The 20,804-nt window shown below is 39.7% G+C and overlaps 1 protein-coding gene across 4 annotated transcripts in view; it reads right to left on the reverse strand.

The window, feature by feature from the left end:
* The window catches only part of LOC117214206, a 311,214-nt gene that overhangs the window by 146,669 nt on the left and 143,741 nt on the right, over positions 1-20,804 (reverse strand). For all 4 annotated transcript variants that reach the window (XM_033460105.1, XM_033460104.1, XM_033460106.1 and 1 more), the window contains one exon: positions 4,231-4,308. In XM_033460105.1, coding sequence (XP_033315996.1) covers positions 4,231-4,300 — 70 coding nt within the window. In that variant the 5' untranslated portion in view covers positions 4,301-4,308. The remainder of the gene's footprint in view (positions 1-4,230; positions 4,309-20,804) is intronic.

Genomic DNA, 20,804 nt, shown 5'->3' on the forward strand with positions numbered 1-20,804 from the left:
CTGGAAAATACCGTGGCACGTCAAAAAGTGAATCATTAACGCCGAGGCAACCTGTTCTTTTCCAATGTTAGCCTGTTCCTCTCGGTTCAACTTAATCCTCCTCATATTTGTCTTCCTTGTTTCTTCCTTTTAGACGTTATTTATTCAAAGATCAATGGTTTCTACAATCTATGTGACGTTTATTGCTTTCGGACTGTCTGTTGTTTTCATCATCTTTTTTATTTTAGATCCCCAAAGAGTCCCTTTTCAGAAAAAAATGTAAAGATTCCTTATATTTAAATCTGTCTATATGTTGCTCTCTCTCTCTAATCTATATTTCTAGGGATCGTCGTTTTTCTTCACAGCCTTCGTTCACTGAATCCTTAAACCCCTTTCTAGATGCGTTTTTACGAAGACAGAGACTGGATTCGAAACAATTACTCCTCGCAGAGGGTGACAGATGGGTCGATAGCCTTTTCCTGCGTTCTGGCACGCGTTCCAAGTCATGTTCCTCAACCCTTCTACACTCGATTCGCCACTTGTCCGGTGGTATGCGACTCGTTTAACGTCGTACAGGCAAATCTTCGTGACAATCCCTTCGTGTTCATCGGTCTGGCAATTCACAACGCGGTCCCCAGACACGCGGACACTGTTCTCAGGGCCAAAGTGCAATCACCCTCTGCTAGGTTGCTAGAGGGGCAAAGGAACCGCATCGGAGAACTCGACGAGACTTTCCCCTTTCGACTTAATTGGCGGCTTCGAGACTAACGGCGCCGGCCGTCTACGTCGATTGAAGTGCCGCTTTGGCCACGTTCGTCGACTAAGAAGCTGGAAACTCGTTAATGGTCCTCGCGAAACAATCGATCGCCCCTCCGGATCTCGCTCATTTCCTTTTTTCTTTTGTTTCCCAATGGCTACGCGAATTGACAAATTCTTTTGGATAAAGTGGAGATTCTAATGGACACGGCCTCTATCGAAATTGCAATTCAATTTCTAAAAAATTCAACGTTCCAATAGTTTTCTTATCGGCAGCATTTTCGCCCTCGTTTCGTTCATTCACAGCAATACTTGCGTTATTTTCTAACAAATCACCACGTACATCAATTCCGTTTGTCACGATTATGCAGAAAAAGGTTCAACAAAGTCAGGTTTGAATAGAAATCGATAAATGGACCAAACACTGTGAGCAGAAGAACAACGAAACGTGTGCGGTTAGTTAGTCCGATGATGAGCTACGTATGCGCTAGCTAATTGCGGCGATTAGGTACATAAGCAGCTAGAGGACTGGACTTGGAAGTGGGTCAACATGTTTCAGTTCCGTGAATGTCAAAAACCGAGTACCCATAGTTTGAAAACCGTCTGGGCTGCGTAATAGTTTGCGAAGATGCTACACTATAGTGATTCTGTAGGTTACATGTAGAAATTTAGGTAAGAGTCAGTTAGGTTTCAAAATTTGTGCAAGGTATCATTAGGGGCGAAGAGTATTTTAAATTATAATCGAGTTTGGCTAAAATTTTAAGACACGGATAATATAAAGTCAAAGTTTAAGAGTTCACGAAGCAGAGGAAAAGATGGTTGAAAATATGGTTAATCAGAAATGTACAACAACCGATATGATGCTTGATATTTACCATAAATGATTTTATAAAATATCCAAGACTGTATAATTTAATAAAAGGCACTTTCCAACCATCTGTTAGAAGCTTAAGCGAGACTTAATGTGACTAACAGACTCTTACGAGCGAACTAAATAAGTTTCACATGAAACTATGTTGCCTAGCTGCTGCACTGGAATCGGCCACTTTTAACGATAGTAATAAGCTACGCTAAGGAATTTATTACACGCGCGACCAGCAGATATAGCATATTCCTAATGGTGCATAATGTCCCGGAACGAGATCGTAATCCAGATGAAGATTACCATTTCGACCATTCAGAACAATTTCGTCTGCTATACGATTACGATCCTTTAAGCTGTTTATTACCGAAGTTAGCAGCGGCCGGGAAATATTTACGCGCTTCCGGCTTATCTCCGACAGTTCTTTTACGGTCCATTCACATGCAAATTAGCCGTATAGCACTAGAATGCTACGTAACGATAGGAATTCGACGTTCCTTTGCTTAATGTCTGCCAATCGATCGATTGACCGATCACTACCCAGTTTTCCTTCTACTGCTTTAGTTACGAACTTTCGAAGTCACTTTTCCTACTTTTACGTTAGCACATTTCACGATCGATATTTAAACCAAGAGTCAATTTTAATATCGCTTCCAATTTATTCCGGTTGTTTCTAGAAATATTTCTAGCTATTTCTATTTATTTTAGTATTCTATTTTCATACCGTTTCCGATCTATTTTCATACCGTATCCGATCTGTATTCTTGTGATCTCTAAAATTTGTACAAACGAGCTCGTGCTTCCCCGAACTTCCTCAAATTATTTTTGCAATACAATCGTAATCACACTGTGACATTTCTAAATATACATTCCATAAGCTCTAACAAATTTTGTTCAGATCGAATGGCATCTCTCCCAACTATTTTTAGCTGTTTCTACAAAATAGAATAGTTACATAACCTCGATAAAACAAACTCCAATTTCCTAACTTCTATCCAGCCCTAAACGGTCGCCATTCGATGATTAATTACGCAAGGAATAAAAGCAATAAGAACAACATGTTCTCCTGCTTTGGCATTTCCTCCAGAACAGAAGGGACGAGAAGTATAATAATTTATCCGAACACGTGGTGCCTGTATGAGGACAGGATTAAAGCACCGTACACACAGTGCGAGGCTTGTTTCCGCTGCGAATATAGAAATGCAGCAGGTTGCATGATACACCGTTGCGAAGATCGCTATTACGAAGCTTCCATATTCCAAATTCTTATAAATTTAACACCTTCGTATTCCAACTTCTCATAATTGACAACTTGCACATTCGAAATGCCCTAAACTAGAAATTAAGTAGAAAGTAGATGGAAAGTGGACAGCCTATAATTTGTCACTCGTCTGATATCCTATTTTATAATTAAACATTTTATAATTAATATATTAACTATACTATATACTATTATATAATATTTATTATAAATATTATAAAATTCTGAGGCAAGAAGAGGCAGACCTCGAGTTATGCAATGAGGTATGAAAGTATCATCGTATGCAGAATGCTCGAAGATCCTCGGTTGGCTGTGCGTTAGCTCTAAAGGAATGATCCATGCCAGCCCGCTATATTTCCACGAGCTATAGCAACTTATCCTGTCCTGGTGTTATTCTCGCGAACGTTTCACGCCAGACTCCGTGCAACAAGGGGTGGATTAAGGTCTTTTGCGCTCCGTCCACAGCCGGGCCGGGCTAATAGAAAGAGGAAAGTGGATCCAATTCGACTGTTTTTCTGGCCTGGATGCCTCGTTTTCACGGCTCGTTGCACGAAACTGAGGGGTGGCATGGCGTGGCGTTCTGTTTGCACCCTTCCATGCACCCCCTTTACGAACTGTCGATCGACGGGATGATTTACGACGCTATAATAGCGGCCGGAAATCGTGGCGCCGGTTTTACCATCCGGTTCAACCCTTTGACGACTTGTGATGCGGTCGAGAACATTTATTAACGAGTAACTTTCCTCGAGTGATCGTCTTGTTACAGTTTTTCCAATTTGGGGATGTTGAGGAGAGATTTATGGATCGCTAGAAAGTATGTTTTTCGGTGAATCGAAGGTTTTCGGCGGTTTCACAAGAGTATCGGTCTAACGTGGCAATTCTACGTTATGGGAATATAGTTCGATATTCTGTTTTTCATGTTTCGTGTATAATACATAGAGTGTGAATTTCAAGCAGACGTATTATTTGTAAATTAGGAACTCGTCTCTTTTTCTCTATCAGAAATTATTATTTCAAATTTATTATACTATCATTTTAAGAGCACCGATCGGTGCCTCAAAGAGCGTACAATTTTTAGAATTTCCAACATTTGTTTGCCTCGTAAGAAAAATTGTTCTACTTTTAAAATTCGTCATAAATTGTTGAATAGATGGTGAATTTTGTAGGTTAAATGACGAAATAGGGGGTCTATTTCGAGGATAATGGAGTCGAGTATGAAAAAGGAGCTGTACGCTAATTTATTCGCCGATGGCAGCAAGAAAGGTATTCATCGGCCTGTCACACGGTCGATGCGCGGAATAACAAGATGATTGCCGACGATATAATTTATTCCGCGATTACAGGATAAGAAACAGCAAGAATAACCACTTACAGGCATGCGATGCACCAAGGATGCACGAATGCGGCAGCAGAAAGCAAGTCAGCACTAATGGCCACTTCATCTTCGAATCTGAAACAGTAAAAATAGAAAGAACCAGGTCAGAGATCGTCTAATATATTAATAACAACTCCTTAAAGTCTCTCTCGACGTAATTTTAAATTTGTATTATTAGCTCACAATTTAGAATGTACACGGAGACAGATACAAGAGTCTGGTCGTTATACAATTTGCTAACTTACTCTGCAATTTTTCTTTCCTTTGCGAAAAAGAAGATATAAAAATGCGTTCCACTTTCAAACAAACATTCAACATTTCAAAGTACATTTTCATGGTTAATTTTATTTTAAAATTTTTGCTCGAGCAAACGCGATGCTTTCTTAAAATAATAAAAATAAATAATAATAATAATAATAAAATAATTGGACGTTAGAAACGTCCTCGCTTTAATTAATAATGTTCGCTTCAATCTCGACAGATTTGTCTTGCCAAATTTTTCTAAGCACAAACCTCAAGATTCCAGCGATTGCATCAACAGCAATTATTATATATTGAGAGTGTAGCAGCTAAGTTTCAGATAGTTAAGAGCTGAGAAACTCCGTTACAAGCTGTCTCCCCCAAGGAAAAATAGTCTATCGCCGAAATTCCAACCATCTGATGCATCGAATGCTCGGCACAGAGGTCATTATCCGGTTTCTGTCGAGCGAAAGAATGACCAGTGGAACAGTTTTGGCTGGCGTGGGCCTTCCCCTAATTGCAGGCCATCGATGTTTGGAAACGAACACGGTGGTTCGCATTAATTCGCCACGAGTGTGCTGTTTCTCAGACTTTCGTGAGGGGTTGTTGAATAAACCGTACAACCTAGATAAGTATAGAAGGCCAAAGCTTGATATTAGGCTGAACGTCTGCTCAGCTCTCTCCACTCTACTTTTCTGTCATTTCGAATCGATCAGCTCGCCTAACTACGGAAGCAGTTAGGCTCCAGCAATGGAAGGCTTTTTATAAGCGACGTTAATGTCTAGGACGTGTTTCTTGGGAATAGGTAATTAGAAAGGGGAATTTCAGACGTTCGCCTTCGGGCCACGAGGCGATTGGCAATCGCGATGAGGTTAGGGGATTGCGTAGGTGGCGCTACTTACGATTTTCCATCAGTTATGGTTAGTTTATCGACGCATATAATTCATTAGTAGTCTCAGTGATCCTTGGATTTCTATATTTCTATGTTAGTTCGATTTTGGCAAACAACAACAATTTTTTAACGATTTGGAAAGATATTTAGATAAACTAACCACATCATTTTATCGTACGTGTTAGCGGTTACATCGTACAATTCGACAATTTTGTATTTCTACGTGATAATGGATACGTCGAAGACAAACTTAAAAAGTCATACAATATCGTTAATAGGGTGTAGAAAGAAACTTCTTGTAATTTGTCTCAGCAGTTCGAGTACGGAGTCATCAAACGAAATAAATCAGGCGAGCTCTCTCGGCCCAATTTCAAAGTCCTAGAAGCAGGCAATGGAACAGGGGTATCGTTCGTAGGAATCCAATTCAATGCAATCGAGCGAGAGCGACGCGAAACAATTCGCGGCGATGGAAGGGAGATCAATGTTTCAGGAATATCGAACCGGAGGGTAGCCATAAATTCGCCATCTCCTCGAGATCCTTGGAAACCGCGTCACGAACAAACAGTTCCGTCGCGTCCGTGGCGCATCTTCCATCTGATCTTCCTTCCTCTTGTATTGAGAGAAGAAAAAAGACGCTAGCAACGAGGACATGGAGAGAAAGCACGAAGCTAATATCTACGGGCAAGCTTTTATTTTTCTTTATTAGCTGGATATCATGAACGACCTATCGACGGTCTCTGGTATCTGGCAAATTTTATTCTCGGGTCACATTCTTTCGTGTGTGACTCGCGAAGAAATATATGCGTTGGATTAGCGAGCGATTAAAAAATACGAATGTGCACAAATATCTGCAGTCTGTTTCATTCCTTGCATCTCCTATAACCAACATGAGCTTGACTTCTCTCTCTAATTTCCAAAAAGAAAGAAAAAACCAACCCCATTCTTACGTTCGAAAGTCCGAATTATACTAATCACATCGACAGCCGCTTAACCCATCCTGCCCACTTTCTCCCGCCTAATCAACCCCTCTATATTTGCCTCCAATCTCTAAAAAAGAATCCACCAGTTTCCAAGAACAATACCAGAAGATCAGCCAGAGGGAGAGCCTCGGCAAAACATTGCTCGCAGAACACAACGCAGTGGAGGAAAAAAGGACAGTGTCATCACCGGGAACAGCACAAAGAGACGCGGCTAAGTGGAAGAGAGTCCGGTAATTTGCTTTCACCGCGAAGAATAAAAAGGGGACGGACGATCAGTGGGCGGATTAAGGAACGCTGAGATTTTCGAAGGAGCGGAAGCTAGCAACGCGGAAACCGGACGTCGAGCAAGGTCTTCCCTTGGGTCGTAAGGACAGAAACGGACGGGAGGAGAGTGGAGCTAATATCCTGCAGGAAGAGGAGTCTTTATTTTTCTTTATTAGCCCGGCAACAATGGCGGAGTACGCGCGCCAGTGTCAATGGTCTGGCTTTTCGCAAGCTCGAGCAAGCCTGCGAGCCACCCAAGCGAATAGGATGAGGCCGCATCTGCGGATTCCCCCAGCCAGGGTGGTTCCCCGTCGTCTGCGTCAGAGGAACACATAGCTAGTGGCTACAAGCTGGAAAAGAGTTATGGCAGACCCAGGGAACACGGGAGTGGAATGATATTAAAAAACCGAGGGAGGAATTGCGTGGCTTCCACGACACTGTATCACCCGTCGAATTAATGTTGCAGTAAGGACACCTGCTTGTGGCGGATCAGACGCGGGATGACTGTTCTTTGCGATAAACAGCTGGGTCTTCGTATATCTGATTCTGCTCGGATTTTGTGGTTGAATAGTTTTCAGGTGATTAAGGATAATTGAGGAGATTCGTGAAGCCAGTCTGCTATTTAGTTGGATTTTGTTTTTCTATGGTTCTGGAATATTTGCCAGTAACCGAGAATGTTTATTAGATGAATCGTATACACAGATGGATTTTTGGTTGACTGTTCTTCGAAGCTAAACAGCTGCGCCTTGGTATATCTGACGATGGTTGAATTCTGTATCTACGTAGATTTTGTGTTTGTATGGTTTTAAGATATTTGAGGATAACTGAGAAAATCCGAAAATGAAAAACACTCTCGCTCTAAGAGAGTCCCTGAAAAGTGTCCATATCAGAGCCAACACACCGAGCGTTATCTGTAATCAATAGCATCGCGTCTCACAGTGGCAAAGGATGATCCCAGAGCGTCGCAAAACGAGAAACGCGAGGATCGTGTACATAAGGACGCGAAGGCGTACGTGGTGAAGACGAAGTCGGGGCAGAAAATACAGTACAAAGAGAAAAAAAACTGAAAGAGGAAAACAGGGAAAGCGCGGCTCCCAATGTACGCAGGATAGAAAAAAAGAAAGAACTGAGAAATGGAGGCAGGCGACGAGGAGAAGGAAAGAAAAAGAAGCTGGACGATGCCAGTTAGAAGAGAAACAGACCAAGGAAAGAAGAGAAACATCGCCTAGAGCGTCTCTTCGTGCGTTCCCCTGCTGTCTGCCCCTGGTGACTAGGCAACCAACCTCGCTACGACGCTCTTCGGAACTCTTGCTGGTTTCCTCTTGAACTCTACCTGCTGGCTCCTTTAAACAGCCGTGTGACGCTGTCAGCCACCGTATTACATTCCGTACGCGCTCGCACGGTGTTCCCTTAGCGCCTACATGTGTAACAGTCATTCCAGCCATTGGTGCATCCTAATAGTATGGTCTTTTTTACCAAACATAGGATTTTAAAAGAAGACGCGTGAAACACCGTTTATTTCTTGAAGAAATTTTACACAGTGACGAATAGACCGTCGAATTTTAGACATTTATGGGGAATTTAAAATTCCCAAAGAGACGAAAACCAAACAAAATAAAAAGAAAATTTCAGTAGCACTTTTGCTATTGATTGACAACTGCTAAATTAAAAGCTGCTCCGCTGTAAATAATAGAAACTTATCATATTGCTTTCCTATAGTATTCAGATACCATCAATCCTAAAAACAACGAACTGATGATATCTCATCCGATAAATTTAATTCCGTTGCCTTGAGAGATTTGAAAATCGTGATCTCATTTGCATGCATGCACATGGAAAGAAATGCGTTGGAATACGAATCCATTTGTACGGCATCCTGAGGGACGCGATACCGAATAACACGATCCCCTGTGTCGACAACCCCATAATCCAGCCATACACTGTGCGTGCCGTTGCCCGCAGTCTGCGTTATGATACGCGTCGGATTATGTACGCGGCTTAATGTCCCTGCTGACATGGTCGATCGTTGTAACGACTTCACCAATGCCACTACACTTGAGATTGAAACATTCCAAAGAAAATAATAGTAAGCTGTATCTGAGAATTACTAGATTGCTGAAGTTAAACCAGCATCCCAATATTACTGTAACGAGTCAAGTTCAATCCTAAAATGCCTAAAAGTTTCCAATGGATAGGCGAGCTTAATTACATCAAATATCTTCGAATTTGGAGATTTCACTGTGTGTGATGAAGAATTCTGCAGCTTGCGGAGTAAAATTCTATTTCTTTCGTAGATTTTACATTTGATGTCACTTATTGCAATAGTTTCGTTTGCCATAAATTCGTGACAAATGTAATGTTACAACGACAAATACATTATCTTATTCTACTTCTCTTCAAAATACACAAATTTAAATAAAATTCGGTATTGTGTACCAGTTTAAAGAGAGGCAGAGTTTTATGTAATATTTCGTAGCACAAGAAATTCTCGCGTTTCGGATTTAATATAACGTTCATCGCATTGTTGAACTTACCCCTTCGAGGAGTAAAATTTAGCCTCGCAAACCTGCACATTTAAAATTTATTACACAAGTCGAGAATGTCTGACGTGGGTGGGGAGGGGGTGGCTGAGGGCGGTGGTAGACTCGAGGAATTTGTAATTTAAAGCAAAGTAAATTCCGCGTAAACGCCAGTTTATAATTCTAAATAACTCTCTCTCTGTACAATCGATGTTAATTCGCGAATAAAATCTAATTAACAACAATGTGCCCCGCTCATCTCCTGAATCACGATATTTTTATTTCATTTTTCCTTTATCTAATTATGAAATTAAACAAACTAGTAAAACGACGTAGATTACGAAAATGCAAAACGTTGGACAACAACAGATTGGGTCAAATCTTTTATTGTCGTCAATAGATATCTCGATAAAATCATGTTACAGCAAGCTTTGTTAGGCTTCTCGCGTGTAATAATAACAGCTTTGACGATAAAACAAATGAAATATTACAAATGAATTTTACAAATAAATTTTACAAATTAGAAATCGTCTTGCACCTTCATAAAATTCACTAATATTATCAGTTGATAAATTACTATGCTAAAGGACTCGGATCTGGTAAACTGGCATGCCCATTGGAGATCTGGCATCAATAACACAAGAACTGCAGATGTTACTAGATCCATAAACCTCGCTAGACCTCTCCACGTCATAACTGATACAAAGTACCAATACATACAAGCTGTTAATCCCAGCAACAGCTAAGAAATCTCATCCACGTCATAAATCCACTTAAGGGCCAGGCTCAATCCTCGGTAAAGCCCTATTCCAGTCATAAATTCGCCGATAGCTGGCTGGCTCATGCATCATTAGGGAAATTTCGCGATCAACGGCTAACGCCACCGGGCAACCGATTACACTAGTTTCACTTCTCAATCAACTAATTCACGATTGCTTTTAAACGATCCAAAAATACGATAGCCATTAAAAATATTAACAGGAAGCTTTATAATGTATCAACCTTTTCTTGGTATTGTACTCTTCAATCCTTTAACGCTATGAACTCATATATGAAATTTGAAAAATTGTTAAATATATTATGCGTTATGCATTGAGACTGCTAGACAAAATAGGAATATTTAGTTATTCTTTATTATTTTCTGCTATTAGAAATAGTTTTATTTCGATATATACCTTTTATTAAAATTTTTATTTTTTGAAATATTCTTGTTTCTAAACGCTGCAGTGAAAGCCTTCGACGGGAACAGACATTCTAGTTTGAGAACGATATCGGTATGAAATAGCACGCTTCGATGATGGCCCTGCTTGATTTCACTTTTTTTCGTCCCATGAAAACGCGACGAGATATTTCCACGACACGAAAATTTCGCCAATAACATCGAATTCGCGACGTCATGTCACCGTGAAATCATTACAGCTGGTGATCGTTAAAATTAATGGACTCCTGCGTCCCGTGCTATATTTCCATCGTTAATGAGACGTACCCGTGACAGGAAATAAACGATCGAGCATACCTACCCATCGAAATGTTATTAAATTCGGTTCGCTTCTCCGCGTGATACTTTCGAATCAATGATTCATTAACAATTATAGTACCAATCTTACTTTCTATGGACATAGACAATTTATGGTCGTTTTAGATACAATTTTTCAGTTTTATAGAAATACTTCTTGAAGTTTGAATACATGAAGTTTTGAAATGCCAAAATTCGGGATATGAAACATAACAATTTTTCTAGAATATAAAATATACTTCCATTTTCGAGTTCTACTCTTTCATCTGTGTTTATGAAGAAACAAATTTACATAAACATCACACAAATTTCACACGATCATATTTGTCTTTCACCCCCCGCCCCTCGCAGCCTCAAAAAAAAAAAGGAAAAAAGTGAAACTAGAAGTTCCGGCTGTATCGCACAGGAACAACTCGGCTTATTTTCTCGGTGCCGCGTTCGTATGCATCGCGTACAGATTGAAATCCAACGAGGCATCGATCGAGACGCGACGAAATTCCACGGAACGGGGTCGATGCCACGCACGGGGAAACCTGGCTGCTCCTGCGAGCAGAAATACCACCGTGGAATCCTGCATTTTTTCTCGTCAGATATGGGGCATAGCTGGACTAACAATTAATCTCCGCTCTCGAAAATCTATCTTGCGCAAGGAGCACAAGAAACATTTTTCTCGCGTGTAAACAACGATGTTTCATGATCTTGGTCACGTGATCTGTGTAAAACAACAGCGTCATAGTAGGTTTCCTTTGATCAGATGACTTTATAACACAGAATGATCACTTCGGAGTAAGTTTAGAATTTTCACCAGTCAACTTATTCGTCTGTAACAACTGAATTTATTATTTTATTTACTGGAACCTAGAAGAATGACTAAAAGCTTGATTTTTTAATTTCCGACGAATAGCTTCAATACCGATTCAAATTTACTGAGGAAATGTTTTTATCTTTTTAAAACAAGAATTTTTAACTAGATATCGACGGAAGAACAGACGGTCGAACGATTTATTTCCGCTTTTACGATTCGTTACGTTCTACAATCGACTAAAGAAACCTGTAAATACAAGAACCAATGAAGTATAAAGCATAGGCCACTACACTATACACAGAATGCAAGAGAAGTAGGGAGAAGTAAAGAAAAACAAATGGAATTTCTTGAATAGGAAGTCGGATGATGCCGGTGATTCAAAAGCACGAAGTGCAATATTTTATCGTCGTCACGTTTCCTACTGGCCCTTGTACACGTGTAAATAATTCACGTTACAGTTACGTATGTGCTTCGCTCTTTTCTTTAGCACTTTTCCTAAAATTATTGTACGATATTTTAGGGATTATATAGTTTCGCAGACTGAACAATTTTTTTATACCAAAATCACCTAACTTTAAGTTTAATTATTTAATTTGTATAATTATATTATTCGTGGACGGAGTAAAAAATATAATTCAAACAACGTGAATAATAAATTGTACGAGGCGAAGGAAACGGAAAGTGATATAACACGGTAGAAGGAAGGAAGCAAATCATGCTAGATACGAAGCTCGATTTGCGCTAACAGCCAAACTGCAGCTTAGTCAAATATTGCTCAATGGCTTTCAAATGAGCCAATGCATAGCCCCGTTCACGTTCCAATCATGTACAACGCGTTGAATAATATTTGTCGTTGTAGTATGAATGAGGCATCCATGTAAATAGTCGGAACGAAATTACATTTGAATAATAAATTTTCCGCCGGAATAAATTTTTCTGCAAATATTTTTATTCCTGTCTCGAACTAGTACACTATACAACCCAGACGATGCTATAGACACGAAGGAAATCTTTAACCTATAAATATTATAATCCGCCTCTCCAGGCCTCTTAAAATATTCTTAACAAGCCTTGCAATTCATTTCGCAAAATGCTCATTCCTCTCTGGAGCATTGATTTATAAATAAAAGGGAAGAATGGAAAAGAAGAGAAGAGAAGAGCATGAAAAGAGAAGAGGAGAGAGTATAAGAAAAGTCCGTTGCCCTAGGACCAATTACGAGCGAAACCTTGACAATCGCTGTCAAAAGAGAGCGTAATCCTCAGAAACGTTCAAACGAGCAGCGTTTCACCAACAACGCCATAAATTAATGCGCGACAGAACGGGGCGACTTCCCCCGAAAAAGCTCCAAAAAATAACAAAGAAAAATGGAACAAAAAAAGAGAAGCGATCCAGTTATTCTCCACGGGGCCGGAAATTTCCGGAAACACGAATTTTCATTGTGCCCCGAGCGGAGGTATCCGGAAACGATAACAACGAGCCACATAACCGTGCGGATAAACAATAGTCGACAAACAACGGGCGAGAATTCTGCATTTCAGGGGCTCATCGTGGCCCGCCAATAATGGACGCCCGAACGGGACACGTTGAAACAACTCTGCAAGCCCATCGGGATCAGGAGCACTGGAGGAGTGGTACACTCGCTACAAGATACGTTTCTATGCTTCACGATGCCGAGGTGGGAATATTTTTCGTGGCACTTGCTGTTTTTTCCCAAGGGATACCTCCCAACGTTCGGTGCGAGATTTGAGATTTTTATGTGGAAAGGAGCTTTTTGGGTAGGAAAACTTGGATTTTAAGGTTAGGTTTGCATAACAGATACGCAGCCACGCTTTTATGAATATTAGCACAGGTACTAAAAGAATTTTTGCAGAAATTTTGTAATAACGTAATTTTTAAGAACTGTTGTAATTTTACTCGACAGATAATCGTTCGTATTTTTCAACGAGAAAGAATCTTTAATCTTTGGATTAAAAGAAATTCGCAGGTTAGACCTGTGTAACACGTACACACAAGTATCAAGGTGCGTAAGGTAGGTAAGGTAAAAGGATGATTGTGGAATTGTCCAAAATTGTACAAATTATTGGTCGATTCGAAAGACTAAATATTTCAATATCGATTCTATTTTTCTCTCATTTATATCGGTATGTTTCTGATAGATACGATCGATCACATACCTAGCCATAACTAGTTCTAAGAAAAGTACATTTAAAATTTCGAGATCTATAATCGCTGTATGGCGTATTGGCATAGTGTAGCACTAATATATCATATTATAATAACAATAACGTCAGCACGACTTGTTCCTCATCCGTCCATCTCTGTTTATCATGAACCAGCGCCCGATTCTGATTAAACCGAATACCCATAATGGAGCCTACATGTGTAATCCTAGGCTGGGTTTATAAAAACGTCCTGGCGCACGCTGCCGTAGGAAACGGGGGAAAAGCGTGCAGACTCGTTAACTGATAATCGATAATCCTCATCCGCCTGGTCGGTCCACCTTTCCCTCCCTTTTCCCCTCCATGTTGAACGTACAACAACGGACAGAAAATATCGACGCGATCCAGTGAGTATTGTGCAAGCGATATTAAAGCTTTTCCACGGAACTCAGTGAACTTTTCGCGGCAAGCAGACTGTTGTAAATCGACGTAGGCAGAGGTCTGCGCCAACCTCGACGCTGGCCAAATAGAACAAAGGATATCGAATGTGTCGAGCGACAAAGCAGCGCCACGACGGTGGATCATGCGAACCATCCGCTTGGCTAATCACAATGGAGCCAGAGGTAATATCGTGTTACTTATCCGACCGTGTTCTTCGCCGGTATTTATTCTGATGAGTCTGGTTATCTCTGTTTGAGTAGCAATTTTAGACAGAATGATGATTAACGTATTAAATTTAATATTACTAAAACGGTGCTACAGTAGCCCGCGAACGTATTTCGACACATTCTAGAGAACTTTTACGTATATAACACGCGTGTCATACGACATATTTTGAAATTTCGTTAGCAATGTAACGAGACACGGCTGTCGTGATCATGTCGATGAAATTTGCGACCGATCTCAATATACAAATTACACTATATCTGTTATAAAATTAGATTTCGTGAAATATTAGCATACAGAATGTATAGCCATCTCAGGCATTGTAATTTCCAAACCTTTCACGCTGAAAAGTCAATTTTGCTTTTTTATCCTATGCGCTATCTATCGCTCGAAATCTGCAGGTTATTAAATTTATCGAAAATTTCATGCATTTCTACATCTGCAATGATAGAGTGAATTTTCAAATCTACAACGATACTCCAAATTTCCAGACCTACGATAATACGGTATATCTACATACGCAAAATTACTGACTCGCTGGAAACTCGATAAAAATTTCATATTTAAAGATTTTATTTCCATCTAAATTGCCACCTAGTATCTAACCATGATCTTCGATGTCACTGATATGGAATCAGACATTTCTTGAATTTTCAATTCATCTAGGTTGAAACTGAAGCAAGACGCCGGTTGGAAGTCGTCATCGTGCATTAAAAAAGAGAGGGAGGAAAGAACGCAGAGGTAAAAATGTCGGAGGTAGTTGGTATTCCTACCGGAGATGTTTTCGTTAAGTTCCACCTTCATTTCTGTAAAACGTTTGCAGCACGTGAATACTTGCTTTCAAGCGTATTGTACAACTCTTAACCGCAACTAGGTCAGAGCAAACGTATATGCTGGATACTTTAATCTTTTATGTGATTGTTACGGGAATACTTGTGCTTTCCTATGTAGTTCCTCTTTGCATAGTTAACAACCTTCTCGGCAGGCACACGCGTACGCGTAAGCTTTTCTCACGAGAACTGAACAATCCCTATTGCAATTAGTGGCAATATTTTCTAATTAATGAAGTAGGACGGACTATTAATTCGGTAATTTTTTGGCTCGTTTAAAAATTTTCATTTTAGCAATTACGCGAGTTTCGAGAGATTACGATGGAATTATACAGGGAAATATAAATATTCGTGATTAATGAAATTTTAATAGGAAAAAAAAGTAGGAAATTCTTTAGATGCTCTTAGAATTTCAAGGCATTTTAGGTATCATCTGGTGCAAGTTTCAAAAGATTATAAATATTTCACTATTTAACTTTTTGAATTATGCAAACTACGACTAACGATGCTTCATTTTCATATCGAATTTTTAATAGACCGTATCATGCTGTAAAAATGTATCATTTTTAATTTATGGTATTCTTTCCACGTTGATATAAGAGAATTCCACTTTTCCATTTCTGTAAGCCGTTGAACAAGATTAAAGATTTGCCAGAATATCTTTTCAAGCGAATATTAAATTCCCTCTTCTATGTTAACCATCTGAATTAATAATAATTCTAATAATACAATTTTCGTACTACGCGATATTACCACTTCATTTTCCAATCCACTCCAATTAACTACCATATCAATTTAAAATTAGAAACATTACCATCTATATTATACCTCTTTATAGTCGAACGATAATGTTAATCAACAACCTCGTTTTCATTGTTTCAATCCTGTTTCTACAATATGTTTCTATGTTTCATATTCATTTCCTTAATTTTGCAATAATTTCATTCGAAACGTTCATTAATTTTCATAGTTCTATTGTAGTTGAATATCATTCATGTTCTTTTATAAGAGCTGCTATAGTAGAACTCCATTTATCCGAACATGCCGAGGAACAAACAGTTTATATAATCGGAGTTCGTATAATACGGGCTCTCCAATTATCCCCACTACCTAATTATTGTTCGCATAATAGGAGCTCATGTTCAGATAAGTGAACTTAAGCAACAAAAGCTTAGTCGGACATTGATGAGAATAGAGTTCTGCTGTGTTGTACTTTTACAACCAAGGACCAAAAAAGGACACGAGTACATGCAGGTAATTTACTTCAGCTCGATATTACAATCCCTGAACAAGCTTGCAGCTCCGTCTCGGAGTCGTCGCCAGTATCTACGGTGTCTAGATTAGAACTTCATCGCGATGAGGAATGTCTCGACGTCTCGGGAATTAGGAAACCTTGGGATCAGGATCAGCGAAATGGCCAGGTGACCGGTTTTGCTACGCGCGTCCATCCCCCGGGGGGAACCCCTGAATTTTCGTTTTTCCGCCTGCAAGCTCAATTATCCGTGTAACGTTGCACTGTTCTCGCCGAAAGTGTAATACGGGCCGCGTAATCCAGCCTCGCGATTACGCGGTTTCTCGTGCTGCATTTCGAAAGACGACGCGTACCATTTTGCTTTCTGTTGCACGCTTGCCAATGAGAAAACCCAACTCACGGCGCGTAATTATCGCTGCAATGCGCGCAGCATTACGAGAGTTTCGTTACACGCACGTCTCTCGATTCGCTCGACGATGTATCAACAGGGCGGAACGTGGAATTAGACAAGCTCGAAGAGAAAGTGGTGCCAGATTTTGACTGTGTGCATGAGTGTTGCAGAAAGGAAGCTTAATAATAAGGTTGAACTCTGCGAGTTCGTAGTATTTTTTCGTCTCATTTTTCTTCTTCCTTCTGCGTCGTTCTTTACTCGAAATACTCTTCTCGATTTTATCTAGATCGAACAGCCGATAGAATTAATCGAATAAACAACGAACAGACCCAGAACCTATACGTTCGAAACACACCTGTCCTGCATCAATGGCCACATCTTTCCAATGTTATGAAAGCCTGAAACCAACACGTGACAAAGGTATCGCGACAATTCTACATTGTATATCAATGACAATTTGCTTTATTACAGCGGTGACGCTGATAGCTAATCGGCCTCGTACACAACTGCCTATCTACGCGACGATGTATCGTGGGCTTGTCACTGCATCGTTACTTGCACGACTACAGGAATTATTTAACGTGGAACACGAGGCTTTCGCTTCGTAAGATAACGCTTGGCGATACGAAATCGGCGTTGAACTACGTTTCTCGTGCCGATTCCGGCCAACATTTTTGGTAAATGCTCGACAGCGTCAGCCAGGGGAACGCAGCCGATTGAATTACAGAGAGTAATCTGTAGAGACACAGATGGTCGTGTAAGAGGGGACAGAAGTTCGTGTTGAATGAGATTAGTACCTCTAATAGCGCTACTTGAAATATTCAGAGAGGAAAAATGAACATTAATGACGGTGTGTTGCGATAGTGATGTAGGTCGATGTTGGGGAACCTGATAATAGACGGTCATCGGTTTCGTGGAACTCTGATAAAAGGTTACTTTATTTTCCTCCATGTGTATGTATATATATAAAATTTGGCGTCGATGTTGCTAGCCAAAATATTTTACATAATTGTTACTCGTAATCGGAACGATTAATATTTCATATTTTTTTAATCGTTTCATACTTTAAAAAATTCCTTTCAGACTTACCGATGACCGGCACCCATACGAGTAAAAATTAATTTTTCTATAAAAAAAGTTTCAAACAACTATTATTTATTCATATGAAACACGAAGAAGTAAGAAATTCATACTTTCCGCGACTCCTATAAAGTTACATTTACTTATTCACTTTACGTGTAAACGTATATAAAATTAGAAAATACGCTGATTTATTGGAAAATAAAATTCACCTCGCGTTACAAGCTAATTGCCATTTGTAATATTCGCTAAAAATTAGAAACAAACTAAAAGCTCGAAGGATGCATTTTTCTCGAGGTGCCTATTTGTCCCAACAAATGCACGTTGCACTCAAGACAAGACTATAAACGTAACGCGTGGAATTCATTAGGGCGCGGCTAGCTCAATTTTCTTCTAAACGTGACTTACTTAAGCCACTTTAAAGACAATTGCCGCAACCGAGTGCGAAAGATACGCGTTTTAGACCTCTCGTGCTTAATTGTACCCGCTCGAAATTAAAACCTCCCCCCACCAACGACCCGCTCTCTTCGCAACGCCACTATTTTTCATGTAACCTCTCCCTATTTTTATCCATTACGCCGTGTTAGAGGCAACGAGAATTCCACGTTAAAGCACCTACAAAGCGTTTCCTTGTATCGTACACACGGTCCGATTAATTAACTGAAATTAATTAAAACGCGCACGATAATGCGCGCCCCCGCTACGACCGGCAAAATTAAAACGCTTCGCCACCCTAATTTCCTTTTCGACTTTTGGCTTCGTAGAATACGATAGCCCATGTCCATTACACTCTTCTTCGTGGTTTAGTTCTACTTGTTCGATTTTTCAAGATGCAAATTTCATCTTTTTTCATCTTCGTGCTCCGAATTTGCGAATTTTGCGATTTTTAATTTCACAACTTACATAATTTTCTAGTCTGTGATTTTTTCATTCCTGAATACGTGAACCTTTTTAATCCTGAACCGATAAGCATAGTTTTGAATTTGTAAATTCGAAATCTACGAATTCTTGAATTACCGAAATTCTGGAATTTTGAGTGTCTAAACATTAAATTTGCGGATTTTCGTAACTCCGAACTTCCCCAACCTTCGATATTTTCCGAGTTCTTAATCTTTCGAATCGCTAAATTTTCGTTCTTTCGTACGTTTCACCATTCGAGTCCTCTAAACTTTGATCCTTCCACTTGCTGAATTCTTGAATCCTCCGATCTTTCAAACTTTATATTTGTAGATTCCTGAATCTTTCAGTTCTTGCCACTTCAAACTCATAAATTTTGTACATCCTCGTGTCTCGACGTAAAAACGAAAAATACCAAAAACAGCCTTCAACAAAATCGCCAATGTACTAATTACACGCGCCATCGTCATTACAATGTAACTCGCGCAACTATTGGTTGTTGACACGACTGCTAATCGATATTCAAAGCGAGTTCCCTCGAAAACTACGGGAACGTGCACTCGACTCGAACAGGGGCAGAGGGTGGAATCACTTCCTCCTCGACTTCGGCGTCGCATCGATTAAGTCGTACGAGTGGCAGCGTAGTGGCCTGATATTCAACCAGAACTAAAGGATTCTTCGGATCGAGATCAATTAAACAAATTAATCGAGCACATCTCGAGCTGATAAGTGTCGTTCGCGATACGTCTTCATTGCCAGTAGAAGGGCGCGTCTGATCGATGCGAACTAATTTGTCTTTTCCCTTACTCTCTTCGACTCTCTCTTGTTCGAATAACGTCTTTCCTCTTCTAGCTTCTACCTATAGACCTTTCTCGACGTGACAGATCCGAGAGTCTGGCTCCATTCCGTCTTCAAGTAATACCGGGATTAAGGATAAGTAACTTCGGCTGAAGTGCAATGGAAACTTTGCGGGTAACCTTACGTTCGTTGCCATCCCAGGCGTGCTCCTGATTCCGGAAAATATTTCGCGTCTCGGCTCCATACCGCCAGCCTTTTCATAGTAACGCGATATTAACCTATTTGGCGTGCAACGTTATTAAGAGTAGAGATACTTATTTTTTATACGTCTGTTTAATTGGTTATTTCCAAGGGAGCATAATTAAGGGCAAAGATCTGGGATAATCCTTTTGAGGGACGAATATTATTAAGGATAAACCAAGATCTGTTTTTATATGTTTGTTCTTCTTATCTCTGGATGATAAATACTATTAAAGACAGAGGAAAGTAATTTTGTGATCGCAGAGGGGTAAATAATTAACCGGTTGTATTTAAGGGAATATTATTTAGTACAGAAACAGATAATTAGTCTTTCCATTTTTTAAGGATAAATATCGTTAATTATTGATTTTTGGTGGTCGAACCGTTATTAATGGTAGAACGTTTTACTATATATTTGTTCGTTTTATTTCCCGCAGGTGAGTATACAAGAATTAAATTGTGTTTCCAATATCCAATTTATAACGACTTTGTAATTATTAACGCCCTATAATCGAACGTGTTTAACGTACTTAATATTGGAATAGTAGTAGGACTTTTATTGGTTAGTTTGTACTGGACAATGGATCTTATCTAACAATGATAATCCAGAGCTTTGTTTAGACAATATTATTGTTTCGATAGGGAACAATGAGTTCCTGTAATTGTCTTGGTATTGATAGTAATCTACTGACTGTTGCAATATGATAATACGGGGCCAAGTGTATGTGCATACCTATACAATACACGTCCCATATACGCTATCTCTAACTTAAGTACCTTAACTCATTAGCTACTACAGTCTTCGTGTAGAAATCATACAATGAAATTTATTCACACTTCGTGCAATCCAACGTGCAATTTTGCAAATTTGCAACATTCACAGCATCGAAAATACGCATCTGATATACAAATTCTTTCGCAAAACTGGGCCTAACATAGGATTGACGTAGAATTTTGAACACTCAAAAGTTCCATCGACAGATGTTGATACCAGCGTTGGATGAAATTATGGACGATATTGCTTGAAATTAATTCCGTCAG

This window comes from Bombus bifarius, unplaced genomic scaffold (genome assembly GCF_011952205.1).
Source record: "Bombus bifarius isolate JDL3187 unplaced genomic scaffold, Bbif_JDL3187 scf7180000009200, whole genome shotgun sequence".
Taxonomy (NCBI): domain Eukaryota; kingdom Metazoa; phylum Arthropoda; class Insecta; order Hymenoptera; family Apidae; genus Bombus; species Bombus bifarius.